At 35.7% G+C, this 16,765-nt stretch overlaps 2 protein-coding genes across 3 annotated transcripts in view; both read left to right on the top strand.

The window, feature by feature from the left end:
• Positions 1–16,765, top strand: part of LOC135710637 (delta(24)-sterol reductase-like) — a 210,114-nt gene that overhangs the window by 155,720 nt on the left and 37,629 nt on the right. The window lies entirely within an intron of this gene.
• The window catches only part of LOC135710634 (excitatory amino acid transporter 3-like), a 47,006-nt gene that overhangs the window by 21,874 nt on the left and 8,367 nt on the right, over positions 1–16,765 (top strand). Inside the window, exons 2-3 of one of the 2 annotated variants that reach the window (XM_065233267.1) lie at positions 14,539–15,297; positions 15,355–15,746. In XM_065233267.1, the coding sequence (XP_065089339.1) occupies positions 14,591–15,297; positions 15,355–15,746 (1,099 nt within the window). In that variant the 5' untranslated portion in view covers positions 14,539–14,590. Of the gene's footprint in view, positions 1–14,538; positions 15,298–15,354; positions 15,747–16,765 lie in introns of those variants that run through there. The other variant, XM_065233268.1, reaches the window with a different exon arrangement.

The following is a 16,765-nucleotide window of genomic DNA, read 5'->3' as shown; positions in this document are numbered from 1 at the left end:
TCAGTTATAACGGCAATATGCACGTTATGAACTCTCAAAAAATTGAATAGCTCGTTTTCATTTTCTTTAAGAGATCGAGCATTCCAATTCAAAATATTTAATAATTTAAAATTCATTACTAAATTTCAAAGTCATAACGATATTGTTCGCAAATTTTACTCCAGATAGAACAACATCAAACATGGAGTTAGTTTTTAGCATATCAGTAATCATGTCAATTAATGATTTCTGTAAAAATTCCATTTTAGGAGCAGTAATGCTTCCTAAGCCAAAATTTTCAAAAATTTCCGTTAGAATTACGTTGGCTAGTAATTTGATTTCTACCCGTTGCAATAGCAGCATAGGTAGCTCCATTTACTCGCTGAACATTGTTAGCAGCGAGGGGAACAGGTATAGATGAAGAATTTGAAGCAGGGGTGATATTTTTACCTCGGGTACGAATGTAGAATTTGTTCCTCGCTGACCGTTGTTAACAGAAGATAAATTTGTACCTGTTCGCAAACTGATATAACAAAACATGAAAGCTTCATTGTAACTAATTTCAACTTTAAAAAATATCAAATGATTTTTCAAATATTTACATGCGAATTGCACTTCTTAACTTCAACTGCCATTTCCTCAATGCCTACTTTTTCCATATGGGACTGATATGGGATTATAGGCATTATACGGCTACTGTTCGTGGGCCTAAACTCCATGTTTAAAGTCGAATTTTTCGTTCTAGGTACCTTGATTTCCATAATCATTCATTACCGTGGCGAACCGAAATCCGTACACCTAAGAAATGAATCAAAATCCGTACATTTTATACAAAACGCCTACTTTTTGTATGAGGTGTACGGATTTCGATGCTGTACGGATTTCGGTCCCCCACGGTATGCACTACACGTTCGCTAACTGAAATATGTTTACTTTTCCAGTTGTCAAATGCTCTTAAAATGCATCATTGTTTATCCTCGTGTTCATCTCGCTCATCTTGACGTTTTGGAATGCACAAATTTGAGTGTTCGATAACTGAAACATCTTTAAGTTACCGGACTTTCAGTTTAAAGGCGAACGTCTAGTGAAGCAACACGTGCACCTCAGATAGTGATTCATCATACCACATTTTCTAGCTTAATGCATCGTTTTAGTCACTCAATAATTATTCTGTCGTTCCGCGCTACGTTCATTACAATTCAAAACTGGTTTGTGACGATTCAATTCCAATTTCCATAAATGCTTCATCACGAATCAAGCAGTTTTAACCTCATCCAAGATTATTGGAATTTTATCTGTGAAGTCTATCATTGAATGTCAGGTACATCGGTTAATTATAAAAAATGGTTTTCATACTGGACCAGAAGTTTTAGTAATTTCAAAATGTGGATATATATATATTTCAGTCGACATATTCATAGTGGGCCCTAAGGCTTGATGCCAATTTTAACTTCGCCGTTAGCTTAATTATGACCGCACTGGGACTTTACGCCTGCTCCTTTGAGCACTTCCACAATGGATAATTGAGAGTTTTCATATCTATGCCCAGGGAAGTCAAGAAATTTTTCATCTTGAAGACCAGACCGGGAATCGAACCCAGCCATCTCCAGCCTGGTCTTGCTTTATAGCTACGTCTTTACCGACTGGCTAAGGAAGGTCCCAGCAGTGTTGTGAAAATATCAAAAGATCTAATCTCACCAATGTGCATAATCTCATTTGAGTATTGTAAACCAAAAACTCAACACGCAAACAACAGCCGATTATATTACAAGCTGTGATACGGTTGCTATGATATCATGCTAACAAAACTCCCCGGCTACAATTCTCACCAAACTGTGTTGCGTTTGAGCTTCAAGATTTTTGCTGTACATCCGAACACGAAACGAAACTTCCATCACTGCTGGCAGTAGTAACTTCGTGTCTACCATCTGTGAAGCGTAAAGAAAGATAACAAACTATGCTTCTTTTTCTAAGAAAACGATGTGCAAAGGAATCATTTTTTTGGTAAGTCAACTCGTGGCTGCAATTTTACATGTTCTGAATAGACTCGCAATATCAAAGGAGCTTGTAAAAACAATATCATGCTTGATATTTTATTCCAATATCATGCGTGATATTGGGAGCCCTTGAGAGCGAAACAAAATCATTTGAGTGAGGATTATGCCATCACTGGGTCCCAGTAACCTGAAAATTTTAATATTAAGAGTTGTGAAATTGCGAAGTATTATGCGAAAAAGGGCGGTACATGGAAACACCTTAACCTTCAAAATCCTTTTCATAATTACCCAATCGTTGACAATTTGTATGGAACTCCTCATGCATTGGGTTTATATGAAATATCACTGCATAGAGTATTTCCAGGCCAAATAACAAAAAAAAAACACTTGAATTTCAGACTCGTCCTTCTCCGAGTTGCGTGAAACTTTGCTTATCTTTTTATTGTGGTCAGTTATGTTACATATACAGATTTATCAGTAATCATACAGATTTTTCTCAATATTTTTATACACATATTTGATTACAGATTTTTCATGTTTTTAAATATGCGGCATATACTTTTAATGCTGGATTATATTTATTCATTCCGATAAATAATCGTTTGTTCCTTTTGAGCAGCTACGACCACCAAACACAAATTAATTTTGAATAGCCCAACTAACAATTTTAGCTGCAGATTAGCTTATACAGCCAAAAATTGGCTTGTACTGCTAATTTTTGCCTGTATAAGCTAGTCTGCAGCTAAAATTGTTTGTTGGGTAGGCTTCTGATGTTCAGATGTTATGATTTCTGATTGCTCGTTAGAAGGGATGTTCGGGATGATCAACCATGCAACATAGTGACAGGTAATATTCTTAATTCAATTTTTGAATTTGTTGAATCAACCCACAAACTGATTAATTATAATATAATAAATAAATAATATTGTATGCAATTCGACTAAACATTAAAATAAAAATTTGTGTTGTGACTAAATTCAAGAAAATTGATACAACAGATAGACACGATTTTACATAGAGAAATGCAGATGGAACTACTCCTACACACTTAGTTTTTTCTACCGAGCTCGGCTGTGCAAATCTCGGCAAAAAAAGTTTTACTGAGATCTTAGCAAACATCTCATTTATTTTCTGAGATTCAGCTAAGCATTATCCGAGACTCAGCAATCAAATGTCACTTTTGCTGCATTATATAAATTTGAGGGTTTTTATCTCACTAATGGTGTTTGTAGTTTTAGACTTGAAGAAAAGATACAAACTTAAATCATTTTTCAAGATTCTAAACTTTGAACAATCTCTTTCTGAGCTTTGAATGAACTCAAATGAGATTTACGAAGATCCGGATTAAGATCGTAGTAATGGAATTTTTCAGATTATTTTATAGATTTTTGTCAGCCAGATTAAAAAAATGTTTTACGGTGAAAATACAGATTTAAGTTAGAAAAAAATGTGGCAACACTGATTATGGTCAATCATTTATTTTACATTTGAGCCAAAATTCAGCCATTTTGAATCTTGGTAAATAAAACCAAAATGGCGATGTCCATATTTTCCTCTCAGACGTAATTTCGATTGGAAATGAAATGTTCGAGTTATGATGAGTTATGAAAAATATGGTATTCGCCATTTTGAATTTTTGGCTGAAAGATAATTTCTAACGGGGTTTTGACCGCCGAGTTTGACCGCACTGGACTGCGCTGAAAAAAAAAACATATATTTTATTTAATGTTTGAATTGAAAATGATAAATTCTAAATAAATAAATATTTTAATGTTAAGTGTTAAAATGTACGCATGTCCTTTGATATAACATTTTATATTATTAACAGATTAACATTTAATAGCGGTGTCGGTGGTGTAGTGGTAAGCGTGATTAACTCTCACCCCAAAAGGCCTGGGTTTAATCCCAGTTGGTGCCGCCGGGATTTTCTGAGGCATAAAATCCCTGATCACGCTTTCCTTCGGATGGGAAGTAAAGCCATTGGTCCCCGGTCTATGAGTTGATAGATCGATAGGTAGGGTCCAGGGTGGGAGCTAAATTCCTGGCGTCGGTAGCATTGGTGCTCAGTACGGAAAACAAGATCGACAAAAAACAAATCAAGAAAAACAAAACATTTCAAATTTCAAATTTTAAAATATACACTTTATGTACTTTAAACATTTCAATTTAAAAAAACTAAACGAAAATTGAATTTCAATGGGTAAAACCTTAACAGAATTTTAACATATAAAATTCTAAACTTAAACTCCTCATTTTACAATCTACATTTCCGTAGTGATTCGAGATAAGGGTGTAACTGATTTTGTAAACATTGGTTTAAATCACCGATTTCACGCAAATTTATCCTCGAATTCGCAAACAAACTATACCAACTACCCAACAAACAATTCATAGTGATAAATAATCTTATACGTATATGCTGTATTAATTATGTGCTTAAAAAAGCTCATTGAGATCGATAAATGCATGATTCCGCTGATCTTATTAATTAACATATTAAATTAAATATGGTCTGCTATTCTATTTATACTTCTTACGAGTTATGATTCCGTGTGGAGTTAAAATATTGTTTTAGTTTATGCCGAGACATTAAAAAGTCAATGGTTTCGCAGTATTGATTGTATGACGCCATCATGCGATTTAATGGCCCAAATTTTGCATAATTTGTGCGATGATGGGTTATGGCAATTAAATATCGATTTCTGAAATCATTGCATATTCACGTCGTTCTTTTATTGTTTGTATATTTATAAGCATGCAGCGTGCTTCATATGATGGAAGTGGAAATGATGTCCAATCTAATTTACGAAGGGCATATAAAAGAAATTGCTTTTGTACTGATTCTAATCTTTCATCGTGCGTGATTAAAAATGGAGACCATACAATGCTGCAATATTCTAGTCTTGACCTCACATAGGCAATATTTAGTGTTTTAATTGTACACTCAGGTCTTTTTTTACACGGGGGATACGGTCCGTGTAAAAAAAAACCGTGTAAAAAAAAACCTACGAGATTTTGATTTTTCGCATGCTTAAATGTTTTTAAAAAATTGGATTTTGATGCCATTTGTAATTAAAGCATGATATGGTCCATATAGACATATTTTAAAAATTTCTCTATTTACACCAAAAATTGTGATTTTTTTTAAGTATGCCATTCGATTACAAATAGCTTGAAACGGATAATGTGATTGGAATCAAGTCGATAGGTTGTATCGTTGTCGAGAAATCGTTAAAAACGTACCGTGTAAATCGTGGAAAACCGTGTAAAAAAAAACCGTGTAAAAAAAACCGCGTAAAAAAAAACCGTGTAAAAAAGACTTCATGATGATGATGATGATGATGATGATGATGGTCCCACCTCTTACCCCTACAAAGGTTTGAGCTGGACGAGTTATCTTTAAGATAATTAAATATAAACATTTTAACCAGGTTTGCAAACAAAATCGAGCTGGTTACAATTACAGATATAAATGTCCTGTTAAATATGTTAAAGGCATCAACCAAAAACATTCAAAGGTGTAACTAGTTATCAAAAGTCCAAGTATAGTCCTCGACAATACTTCCATTTACACGTGACCTGGGATTTACACGTTTAAGCTTCCGCAGTGCCAGGACTATATCCAAGGAAACGACTTCCAGCCAACCCTTTACTAATTCAAGGCTTTTGCCACAATTTCCACGTATTAGTCATTTATACCTGTATTCCGCGCGCGAGGCTCAAACCATCGTAGACTACTCAAAGCTATTTTTACTATTACTACTACAAAATCAAAAAACTAAAAATCCATCATCACCATCGAGGCAAACAATGTAGTTTTTTGTATATGCTACACCAATTACTAAAATGTCTATATGACAGTCTCCATACAAAATAATCCGTTAGAGATAACTTTGTCAAGATACATGATTTATCCATTCATAAAAATTTAACTGCTCAATAAACAGCTTTTACATGTGAAATGCAGCGTCTCTTGAATTCTGTAAGTGTAGTTGCACGCTTGATGTGTCTAGGCATCGAATTGAAAACATTTATACCTTTGAAAAATAATGAATTTTGTGAAGCATTATTCAAAAGATGTGGTGTTCTTACTTCATCCGCGTTTCTAGTGTTATATCTATGAAAATCACTTCCTCTTTCAATCCGATCACACAAATATCGAGGCAGCAAACCGTTAACTACTTTAAAAATGAACACCATAGTCAAAAACACAATTCTTTGCTTCACTGACAGCCATTGCAAAGCGTCCAGCATAAAAGTTGAGGAAGTGAATCTATTACATCTTAAAATCAAACGCATTACTTTATTCTGCAAACGCTGTAATCTCGATATTTGTGTTTCATTGGCCAAAAATAAAATGGAAGGGCAAAAGTCTAGATGAGGGGAGATGATTGATTTGTATAACTGTGTTTTACTACCAATAGTTAAATCGTTTTTCAAGCGACATAGGATTCCATACTTCTTGGCAATTTTCTTGATGACATTGTCAATATGAGAATTGAACTTGAGTTTGTCATCAATAATCACGCCAAGATATTTAATTTCCTGAACGCGATCAAGTGTCTCATCATCAATAACAACAGAGACATCATCATCTACACGATTGCGCGAAATTACCATGAATTTAGTTTTACTTATATTCAATTTCAATTGTTTATACTTCAACCAGTGTATATGGGTCCTGAAAGTTATAGCAAAAGCGTTTGACAAAGCCTAGCATTTTATTTGTCCTGTGAATAATTGTATTGTAATGGTCTATGAAAGTAAGTTTGGAGTCTAAGATAATCCCTAAATCCCTAACTCTTTCACATTTTTCTACTGTGTACTTTTTCTGCTAATTTTTTTTTTTTTTTTTTTTTTTTTATTATAGTCACTTTAACACGCTTGGGTCATTCGTGACTTGTCCGGGGGTGAGATTTGAACTCGTGACTTTGGCGTGAGAGGTATGGATGTTAACCACTACGCCGGGGTCACCCCCTCTTTTCTGCTAAATGATATTAAGTTGCATTTTTTACATTCAGTTCTAATAGACTTTTTTTACACCATGTGTAGAATATGTGTATTTCAGTAGGCCTGGCCGCTTTATTGTTTGTTTCACATCCTTGATGTGCAGCAAGCATTAATAATGACAAGAAAAATGATAGATGTATCATTTTCCAGGATTCTTTCAAGTACTGGCTGTGTATGTGTAGACTAGACTAGACTAGACCATGTGTAGAATATGTGTATTTCACTCTGAAATATATTGATGTCATCATCACTTCTTATTTCCTAAAAGAGCTTCATGTCGTTGGCATAGATTTGCTTTTTTTTTAGAATGAAGGAAATGTCGTTTACATACAAAATAAAAAGAAGAGGTTCCAAATGAGAGCCTTGGGGGACTCCCGAGGTAACTCGAATTGAGGTCGATTTCTTTCCGATGAATTTAATTATTTGTTGGCAATTAGTTAAATATGATTCAAGCCATTTCAGGAGTTCTGGCTCAATTCCATTTTTTTTTTCAATTTGAAGAGTAGCATTCGTATGTCAATTCAGTCAAATGCCTTGCTAAAGTCCGTATAGAGGGCTTCTACGTGGTTTCCATTATGCATTGCATTTAATGAATAATCAATAAATTCAAGTAAATTTGTCGAGGTCGAACAAGCCGTGTTGCATGTCAGTAATTCTATTTTTGGTTTGAAGAAATAATTTTACATTTAAAATTGCCTCGAAAAGCTTTGGAATGCAAGAGATAATGGCTACAGCGGCGCCAGTGGTGTAGTGGTAAGCGTGATTACCTCTCACCCCAGCAGGCATAGGTGCAATCCCAGTCGGCGCCGCCGGGATGTTCTGAGGCATAACATCTCTGATCACGCCTTCTTTCTGAAGGGAAGTAAAGATGTTGGCCCCCGGTCCATGAGTTGATGGGTCGATAAGTAGGGTCCAGGTGTGGGAGCTGCCTTCCTGGCGCCACACAGTGGGGCAGCGAAGCCATTTGCGTGGCCAAAACCTCTAGCGCCGTTGGTTTGCTTTCTACAGCAATACAATGTTGTACAAAGTTGCTCAATACTAAAAGCGCCATCTTTTGAAAGTTTCATATTAGTTCATTTTTACGCCACATAGGTGGCGCTCGAGTCTATCTTTTGAACGGAGCATCCTAGCCGAATGGTTTCTACAGCAAAGTTGTGTAATTTGAAGTGTTGAGAAATGTTGTCGAAGACATTGAAACTCTATGACTCACATTTAGCGATATATTGGGCAATTAGGGAAACTAACCTCTAAAATTGCGTTTTTTCCTTTTTTTCACCTATATACGTCAAATGTATAAGTTTTACACTCTGATAATTAACAAAATGGTTTTACTAATCCAATAAATACCATGCTTTATAAAAAGTTATTAACATAAATGTCTCATAAAAGTAATGCATAAAAATGTCAATTACTAATAATATAGCAAAAAGTAGCAGCCAATTTTTTTACAGTGATTAGTGTAGACCTTGTTGGGTAAAGTAACGACCACAGTTCAACAGGCAACTGCAGGCATTTTCATATAACATCATTTGAATATTGCATACACACTTAGAAAAAATTGATGTAATTTTAGATGCTCTGAGACTGACGATATACGAGCGTCAAATTTGACATTAAATTGAGTCATAACAGACGCGAAATTCAAGTCAATCAAACGTAGTTTTTGTCGAGTATCGAACTTTTCAGTCTCGGAGACCTTAATTTTACATGAAATTTGTGTTTACTTTTCATACTTTATGTCAAAGATTGATTCCGTCTCGGTTAAAATTAGTTATTTCTAAGTGTGTATGGTAAATTCTTTCAAATTTGTTGAAATTTTGCTTTGTGTGTAAAACATGATAAGATGTTATTGACCTGAATAGATTACAAACAATCAGAAACACAAGCACAGAAGCACGCAGATTCTTCACTAACGCAACCCAAACAAGTGCAATAACTGGTATTAATGAAGAATTAATTGACCGATGCGATACAATTCTTCGTACGTTGTCTTCCGGATTTTCGATCAACATAACAGCATTTCGAAATTTTGCTGAAGAAACTGCTCGTCTTTATGTTAGCTTTTATAAATGGTATCCAATGCCAGCCTCTGTCCATAAGGTTTTAATCCACGGATCGCAATTGGTATGGCGAGGAGGCTCAGGAAGCCAGAAATAAAGACTTCAGAAAATTTCGGGAACGATACAGTCGCAAAACAAGTCGAAAGGACACTATGGAGGACGTTGGAGGAAGGACATTTTAAACCAGCAGTTTTAAGTCTCCTAGTAATCTAATCATGCATCTATTGCATTCATCAATAACATCTTATCATGTTTTACACACAAAGATAAATTTAAACAAATTTGAAATAATTTACCATATGCAATATTCAAATGATGTTATATGAAAATGCTTGCAGTTGCCTGTTGAACTGTGGTCGTTATTTTATCCAGCAAGGTCTACACTAATCACTGTAAAAAAATTGGCTGCTACTTTTTGCTATATTTTGAGTAATTGACATTTTTAAGCATCACTGTTTTGAGACAATTATGTTAATAACTTTATAATGAAACATGATATATAATTATTAGATGAGTCAAACCATTTTGATAATTATCAGAGTATAAAACTTTTACATTTGACGTATATAGGAGAAAAAAAAAAGGAAAAAACGCAATTTTAGAGGTTAGTTTTCGTAATTGCCCGATATCTCGCTTAATATGAGTCATAGAGTTCGAGTAATGTTCGACAACATTTCTCAACACTTTAAATTACACAACCTTGCTGTAAAAACCATTCAGCTAGGATGCTCCGTTCAGATTCGAGCGCCACCTATGTGGCGTAAAAATGAACTAATATGAAACTTTCAAAAGATGGCGCTTTTAGTATTGAGCAACTTTGTAGAACATTGTATCGCTGTAGAAAGCAAACCAATGGCGCTAGAGGTTTTGGCCACACGAATGGCTTCGCTGCCCCACTGTGCGCCGGTAGCATTGGTGCTCAGCACGGAAAACAAAAAAAAAAATCCGGCCTGATTTTAAAATAGGTACTAAAAATGAGTTTTCCATATGTTTGGGAAGGTTCCGGATACAACTAACAGTGACATAGAAAAAAAGCAAAACAATGGAGACAGTGAGTACTAGACTTTTTTTTTAAATACCTGAGGAATTCCGTCAGATCGAGGACCTTTTGAAGTGTCTTGATTCTTTAATGCCTGCAAAATATCCTGCAATCGAAGTTTGACGCCAATTTTTCTTATAAATAAATAAATAAATAAATTAAATTCTGCATAAAATGCAAAATAATAGCGGTCGCGATCTTCTTCGGTAAATGTCGTATGGATTTCTTTAAAAAAAAACTTGCAAAATGATTACAATTTTTTTCTGAGCTATCTCCGACACGTTCGTCAAGATTCATTATTGATGGAAATTGTCAGATTTTAATTTGGTTTTTACGTAATTGAAGAAGTTCTTTGGACAGGACTTTATTTCAAGTTCAGTTTTTGATTTAAATTCTTCAAATGCATTACTGATGGCTTAATCCAGTTGATCGCATATGTTCAAATAGATAGCAAAATTTTCACTATTATTGTGTTTTTCGTAATGTTTATGGGCTTTCTGTTTTCGATTTTTTAAGTTTTTATATGTCTGTTATACCAGACTGGATTTTTTGTGCTTCTGTAGCGTCTTTTTTTTTACAAAGGTATTTCTTCCGAAATTATTCCTGATAAAATTTGGTAGAAGATGTCTATAGAAGTTTTGACATTTCCTTCATTCTATAGAATTATTTGCCAATTGAGGCTGTGCAATTTTTGTTTGATTTTTTTGTAGTCTGGTAATTTGTATTCAAAAACTTCCTCGTATTCCCAGTCGTCAATTACTCAAGTACTAATTGATCTTAAAAAATGGATCCTCATAGTGAAAAAAAGCCAAATTTATGACAAGGAGTGCTCGAAGGATTGACGAAGTAGGATGAAAAATTCAAGCAATACTTACCTACGATTTCTGCAAATAACATATATATCACAGACAAACATACGTAACACTTCATTGTGTATCTGCGTTCACGCATTTAACGGTTGATTTGAATATTATCAGTTCCGCGAACTACTTGCCGCAGCGCTGGCATCGGATCACTTTGACGTTTCTATACATTCTATAGAACTTTTATGCAATATTGTTTGCGAGTTAGCGAGCAATCTTGTTTTCCGCGAGAAGCCAGAGAGATGTCGTTACTGAGGTCCTATGTATTGAGATATTATGTTTTCAAGAAAAACTTGTTCAAACTAAACTTAGTGTTCTAGATGCGCTTCCACAGTTATTAATTGAGCGCTTCCGATGCCTGTACCATTTTTGTATTAGTATTATTGTGTGGCAAGTACAATCATACTCTATGCCCAGGGAAGTCGAGAAATTTTCCAACCCGAAAAATGCCTAGACCGGACCGGGAATCGAGCCCAGCCACCTCCAGCATGGTCTTGCTTTGTAGCTGCACCTTTACCGACTGAGTTAAGGGAGGCCCCATATTTATTATTACCAAACTTTTAATTGTGGGATGAATACAGTGTACTACTACAGTATTAACTGTCATTATACCAAACCTGAAAAATGCATGTCGATACTGTGACACAGCACGAGTTTTCTGTTGCATGAATCCGAGAATCGAACTCACATTAGTTAAATTAACCCTTTATTAACCGGGTTATTAAAAAAAATCCAAAATGCTGCTAACAGAGAGCCTTGATTGATTTTTTAAACTTTAATGTTAGATTTTGTTAAAGTTTCAAAACAATTTTCCTAAAAAAATTGGACACCCTGTGACTGGATCTAATCCGGTAGTTTTCTGGGTCAGGAGGGAAAAAAATCATGTTACCTTCCTATTATCACTGGTTTACCACCTGGCAACATAAAGATTTAATATACAAAAACTTGTGCGCCCAATTAATTATAATCAGCAATGATGCTTTGAGGCATATCTGACCAGAAAGACCACCGGAGGAAAATAAAAGGTTCTGTTGAAAAAGTGGTCATTTCCGGAATTTATGGACTCTTTGATGATCCTTTTCAAAGCACAGGATTATGCCTTTCTTGTTCAAAATATGCCCGAACAGATTCAAAGTATCTGTGTGGAATCCACGCTGTCGATCATACACGACGAATTGCCATGTATATCAGATGTCCTAAGTTCTCCAAATTATCCTGGAGTTCAGATGATGCGTTCTGGTAGATCAACCAATACTAGGACAATTTATGCAGTATCTAATCTGTTTGCAGTATCAAAGTGTCTATGTGCATCATGCACGACCTACTGCAATGTATTCCAGATGTTCTAGGTTCTCCAAACCGTCCCAAACCATTCAGATTATGTATTCTACTATATCAAACGAAACTGGGACAATGTTTGTAGATCTAGTTGAACAAATCATCTGAACTCCAGACCAATTTAGAGAACAAAGAGCATCTGATATACATGGGAATAGGTCATGCATGATCCACATGGGCTTCGCGAATCTGTTTGGGCATATTTTGATACTATAGGCATTGTCTCAGTCTTGGTTGACTCAGTAGAACACATCAACTGAATTCCAGGACGATTTGGAGGACCTAAAACATCTGTTATAGTTGTAAATTCTGGAAATGACTACTTTTTCAACGACATTAAATGTTCTTCCGGTGGCCTATCTGATGAGAAATGCCTCAGAGCATCATTGCTGATTATGGTTTAATGGTTTAAGGGGGTAGTACACTTTAAACGTCCTTAAAGTAAAGCATTTTCGTTAATTTTTTTAAGCAATAAAACACTCAGGGAGGGCAAATATGTTATAACCCATTTATAAGTCATCCTTCGAACTACAATTTGTATTTTTTTTAACTCGATTGGCGTCTCCCCGTGGCCGGTGCACCAGGTCGCGCGGGCGTCCTCGCGCGAAAGTCGGAAAACGGCGTGGGAAAATACTCCTTTCCATGTGATCCTGGAACATAAATCGAACAAAAATCCTGATTAATAATGAAATTTGGGTTAGAAATACGTATTCCGTTTTTTTTTTAAATTAATTTTTTCAAAAGTTGTGGCCTTAGGAAAAAAAGTCCATTTTTTCACCCTAAAAATGCTTACAAAATCGTGGATTAAAAATTCTATATGCTTACAAAATCGTGGATTAAAAAACCATTTTTGACAAAATCGAAAATGTGGGCACGTATTTCTAAGCAGAATTTAATTCTGAACAAGAAAACTTAGGCGATATCCAAATTTGATGATAACTAATTAGAGTTATTTCCCACGCCAGTTTGAAAAACCCCGTTTCGAGATAAACGCGTTTAATGATAAAATTGCTCTCTCAGCGCGCCGGTACATGTTTTAGGAAATCGCTTCGTAAAGCGATAAGGAATATTCTGGTGGACTTGGAGTCTTTTCTAAATTAAAGTATACATCCCAAGGAACATTTTAAGCCAAAAATATGCATTTTTTTTTGAAAAATTAAAGTGTACTCTCCCCTTAATGGATTTAATGATTATGATTTAATACGCATACTAATTTCTGTTTGGAATCTTTATGTTACCAGCTGGTAAAACAGCGATAATAGGAAGGTAGCATGAATTTTATCCCTCCTAACCCTGAAACCTACCGGAAAGAATCTGACAACAGGGACCGAAATATTTTATTTGTAACCATGTATTGTAACCGGTTTTCAACGGGTTAAACAGTTACTGGTGTTATTTTTAAAATGCAGATGCACTGGAATATGATTGAATCGTTTATTTAGCATGAGAAAACTTACCTACGATGAATTAACAGACAGTTGAATAGGCATCGTCGCACGTGGCTGGGGTTTGTTCTTGAATCCGTATTCTCAGATGATGTCACTGGGGTTTAATTCTATCACCGATTCTAAATTAAATTTGCTATATGCGATGCTGATGATAAAACTAATTCTTTTTTATGCATGTTTGATACATCTATCGTTATTCATTGCGAAATATTCCGGAAACAGTGTAACTTTGCAAAAGAAAATAGCATGATACCAAATCAGGTTATCGTCATAAACAACATTTCATTATTATCTTCAAATACGTCATTCGCTTAAATCCGGTATCTCCTTTCCATCCATAAATCGTAACTCGACGGAAACTTTAAACTTTTACTGCTTGTATTTACAACGACCAATTGAAGCATTTTGGCGTCAATAGGGTAACTGTTTCTATTTTCGTTTAGCAATGTTTTCTCCTGTGAAAAATGTGCATAATGTCAAATTTTAGAGATCATTGAAATGCTTTTTTTCTATTTTTCGTATTCAAATATTTGTTGAATAAATCCATAACCAAAACCAGGAATGGTCACTAAATTAAACGATACCTTATAAAGGTTGCCGCCCGCCAAGTTGATAAGTTGAGCGGAAATGTTTTACTCCCTATCTAAGCACTTTACCGCCGACGATGCGACGATAAGGTTGATTTACTCATAAATACCGAATACCATGAATTGTTTATTTACATCCTCATCGATATCACGTATGTTATCGATCGCGTGGCACTTGAAGTATGTTTATTTTCCCTAAATCTCTGTACACTTTCAGATTTTCAATTGCTTATCCGTGCTTCTGAGCTCACTAGCAGCACGTTGATAAGATGAGGAGAGAACAGTTGCAAGCCTTCGTCAAGGAGAATCTTTTAACTTTCCTTACGATCGGTGGCGTCATCATAGGAATTGGGCTCGGAATTGGTTTACGGGAAGTGCCAGCCGAGGGCGAAAAATGGTCTCCGCGGGATGTGGCATATATCAACTTCATTGGAGATATCTTCCTCCGAATGCTCAAGGCGCTGATCTTGCCTTTGATAGTGACATCTCTCATAGCTGCGGTCGGTTCACTAGATTTGTCCTTATCCGGGAAAATCGGAGGCCGTGCAGTGCTCTACTACGTAGTGACAACAATAATAGCGGTTATCTTGGGAATTGTGCTAGTTGTCACTATCCAGCCTGGTAAAGGTGCCGAGGAAACCAGTGGATCTGTGAAAGGTGAAGTACGAAACGTTACAACGGCTGATACCCTACTGGATTTGGTTCGAAATATGTTTCCACCGAATCTGGTACAGGCCTGTTTGCAGCAATACCAGACCGTGCTGACACCACCTAAGACAAACCCAAATGAATCTGATCTGGATCTCTGGTCCGTTGGGGGGAAGTTTGTCGATGGAATGAATATCATCGGTTTGGTGGTAGCTTCTATCGTCTTTGGTATTGCGCTCGGAGCATTGAAAGAAGACGTCCATTTGGTGTTGAAATTCTTCCAGCAATTGTCGCATACAATAATGAAGATCACTGGATGGGTAATATGGTAAGTGCTATTGTAATTGCTCCAAATATAATAATTTAATGATGTTTCTATTTTAAGGCTTTCTCCTATTGGAGTACTGTTCCTAATTACGGCCAAGCTGTTGGAAATGGATGATCTTGGTGAAATATTTGGCAAGTTGGGCCTGTACTTTGCCGTTGTTGCTGGAGGAATCGTTTTCCACGGATTTGTGATACTGCCTTCATTGTTTTTCCTGTTTACTCGTAAGAACCCGGTTCGGTTTGTTGCCAACATGGGACAGGCGATTGCTACCGCGTTCGGAACATCCTCCAGTTCGGCTACTCTACCCGTGACGATGCAATGTCTTGAGGAAAAGAATCACGTCGATCCACGTGTAGCGCGGTTCGTGCTGCCGATCGGAGCTACTATCAATATGGATGGTACTGCTTTGTATGAAGCTGTGGCAGCCATTTTCATTGCGCAGTTAAGAGGTAAAAAATGTCGTCAATTTTACTAAGCTACTTTGATGAACATATTTTATATAGGCTTTCCATAAACCATGAAGGTAGTTTTCGAGAGATTTTACTTCCCCTTCCTCTCCTTTACTTGCCCAAGTGCAATGACAACGGAAGCGGAATGGCAGCGGCAGCGGAAAAGCCCGATCTGAGTAAAGGCCCAAACGCATTGTGAACGGAAGCGGAACGGAAACGGAAAGTTTGACAATTGTCACAAATGACATCAAGATGCCCAACCGAAGTCGATTTGATTCTAACTAGTTTTCAATCCGACAAGTAGGCTTACTCAGATCGGGCTTTTCCGCTGCCGCTGCCGTTCCGCTTCCGCTGGCATTGGTAGGAAATTTGTGTTAGAAGGATAATTAAAAATATCATGTAAAATAAGTGGGCATGACACCTTTGCTGAATATATCAAAATATGTTTTAAAATTTAATTTTCTTGACTTAGACTTAAAAACAAAAGTATCCGTAGAACAAATTTTGTTCAGCACAAAAAGCTAAAATATAGAGTTGTATTATGTATTAGTTTTTGAAAATATTAAAAAACAATCGATGATATTAAAAATATTTGATGATATTTTCAAATAGATCTAAGTTGTCTTGGCCCTTGTTTAAAACCTTACTAGAATAGTTGCGAACAGACGGTAACGTTAACTGTTCAATTGGTTTTGTCGGAATCACTCATATGTGTACAACATGTCTAAAGAATTCTAATTATTTTATTCATTAAAATAATTCAATTATTTTTATAGAAACATCATGAAAAACACCACAATATTTATGAACCTTGCACATATAATGCATCTACCTTATATATATATTTTGTATTTGTTTACCCAATAAAAGGTATTAGTCAATCCAAAGTGAAATTACGTTTAAAATATTTTTTTCTGCGTGTACACTTCATATTATTACTTTTAAGCTTTATGGGAATATAGCCATTGCAAAAATCTACACGCAGAGAAAAATATTTTAAATACAATAATATTGGACAT

The sequence above is a fragment of the Ochlerotatus camptorhynchus genome, unplaced genomic scaffold, assembly GCF_037179485.1.
Source record: "Ochlerotatus camptorhynchus isolate MF236.1 unplaced genomic scaffold, CSIRO-AGI_Acam_v1.1 ptg000394l, whole genome shotgun sequence".
Taxonomy (NCBI): domain Eukaryota; kingdom Metazoa; phylum Arthropoda; class Insecta; order Diptera; family Culicidae; genus Ochlerotatus; species Ochlerotatus camptorhynchus.
This window is presented reverse-complemented; position numbering and strand designations above follow the sequence as displayed.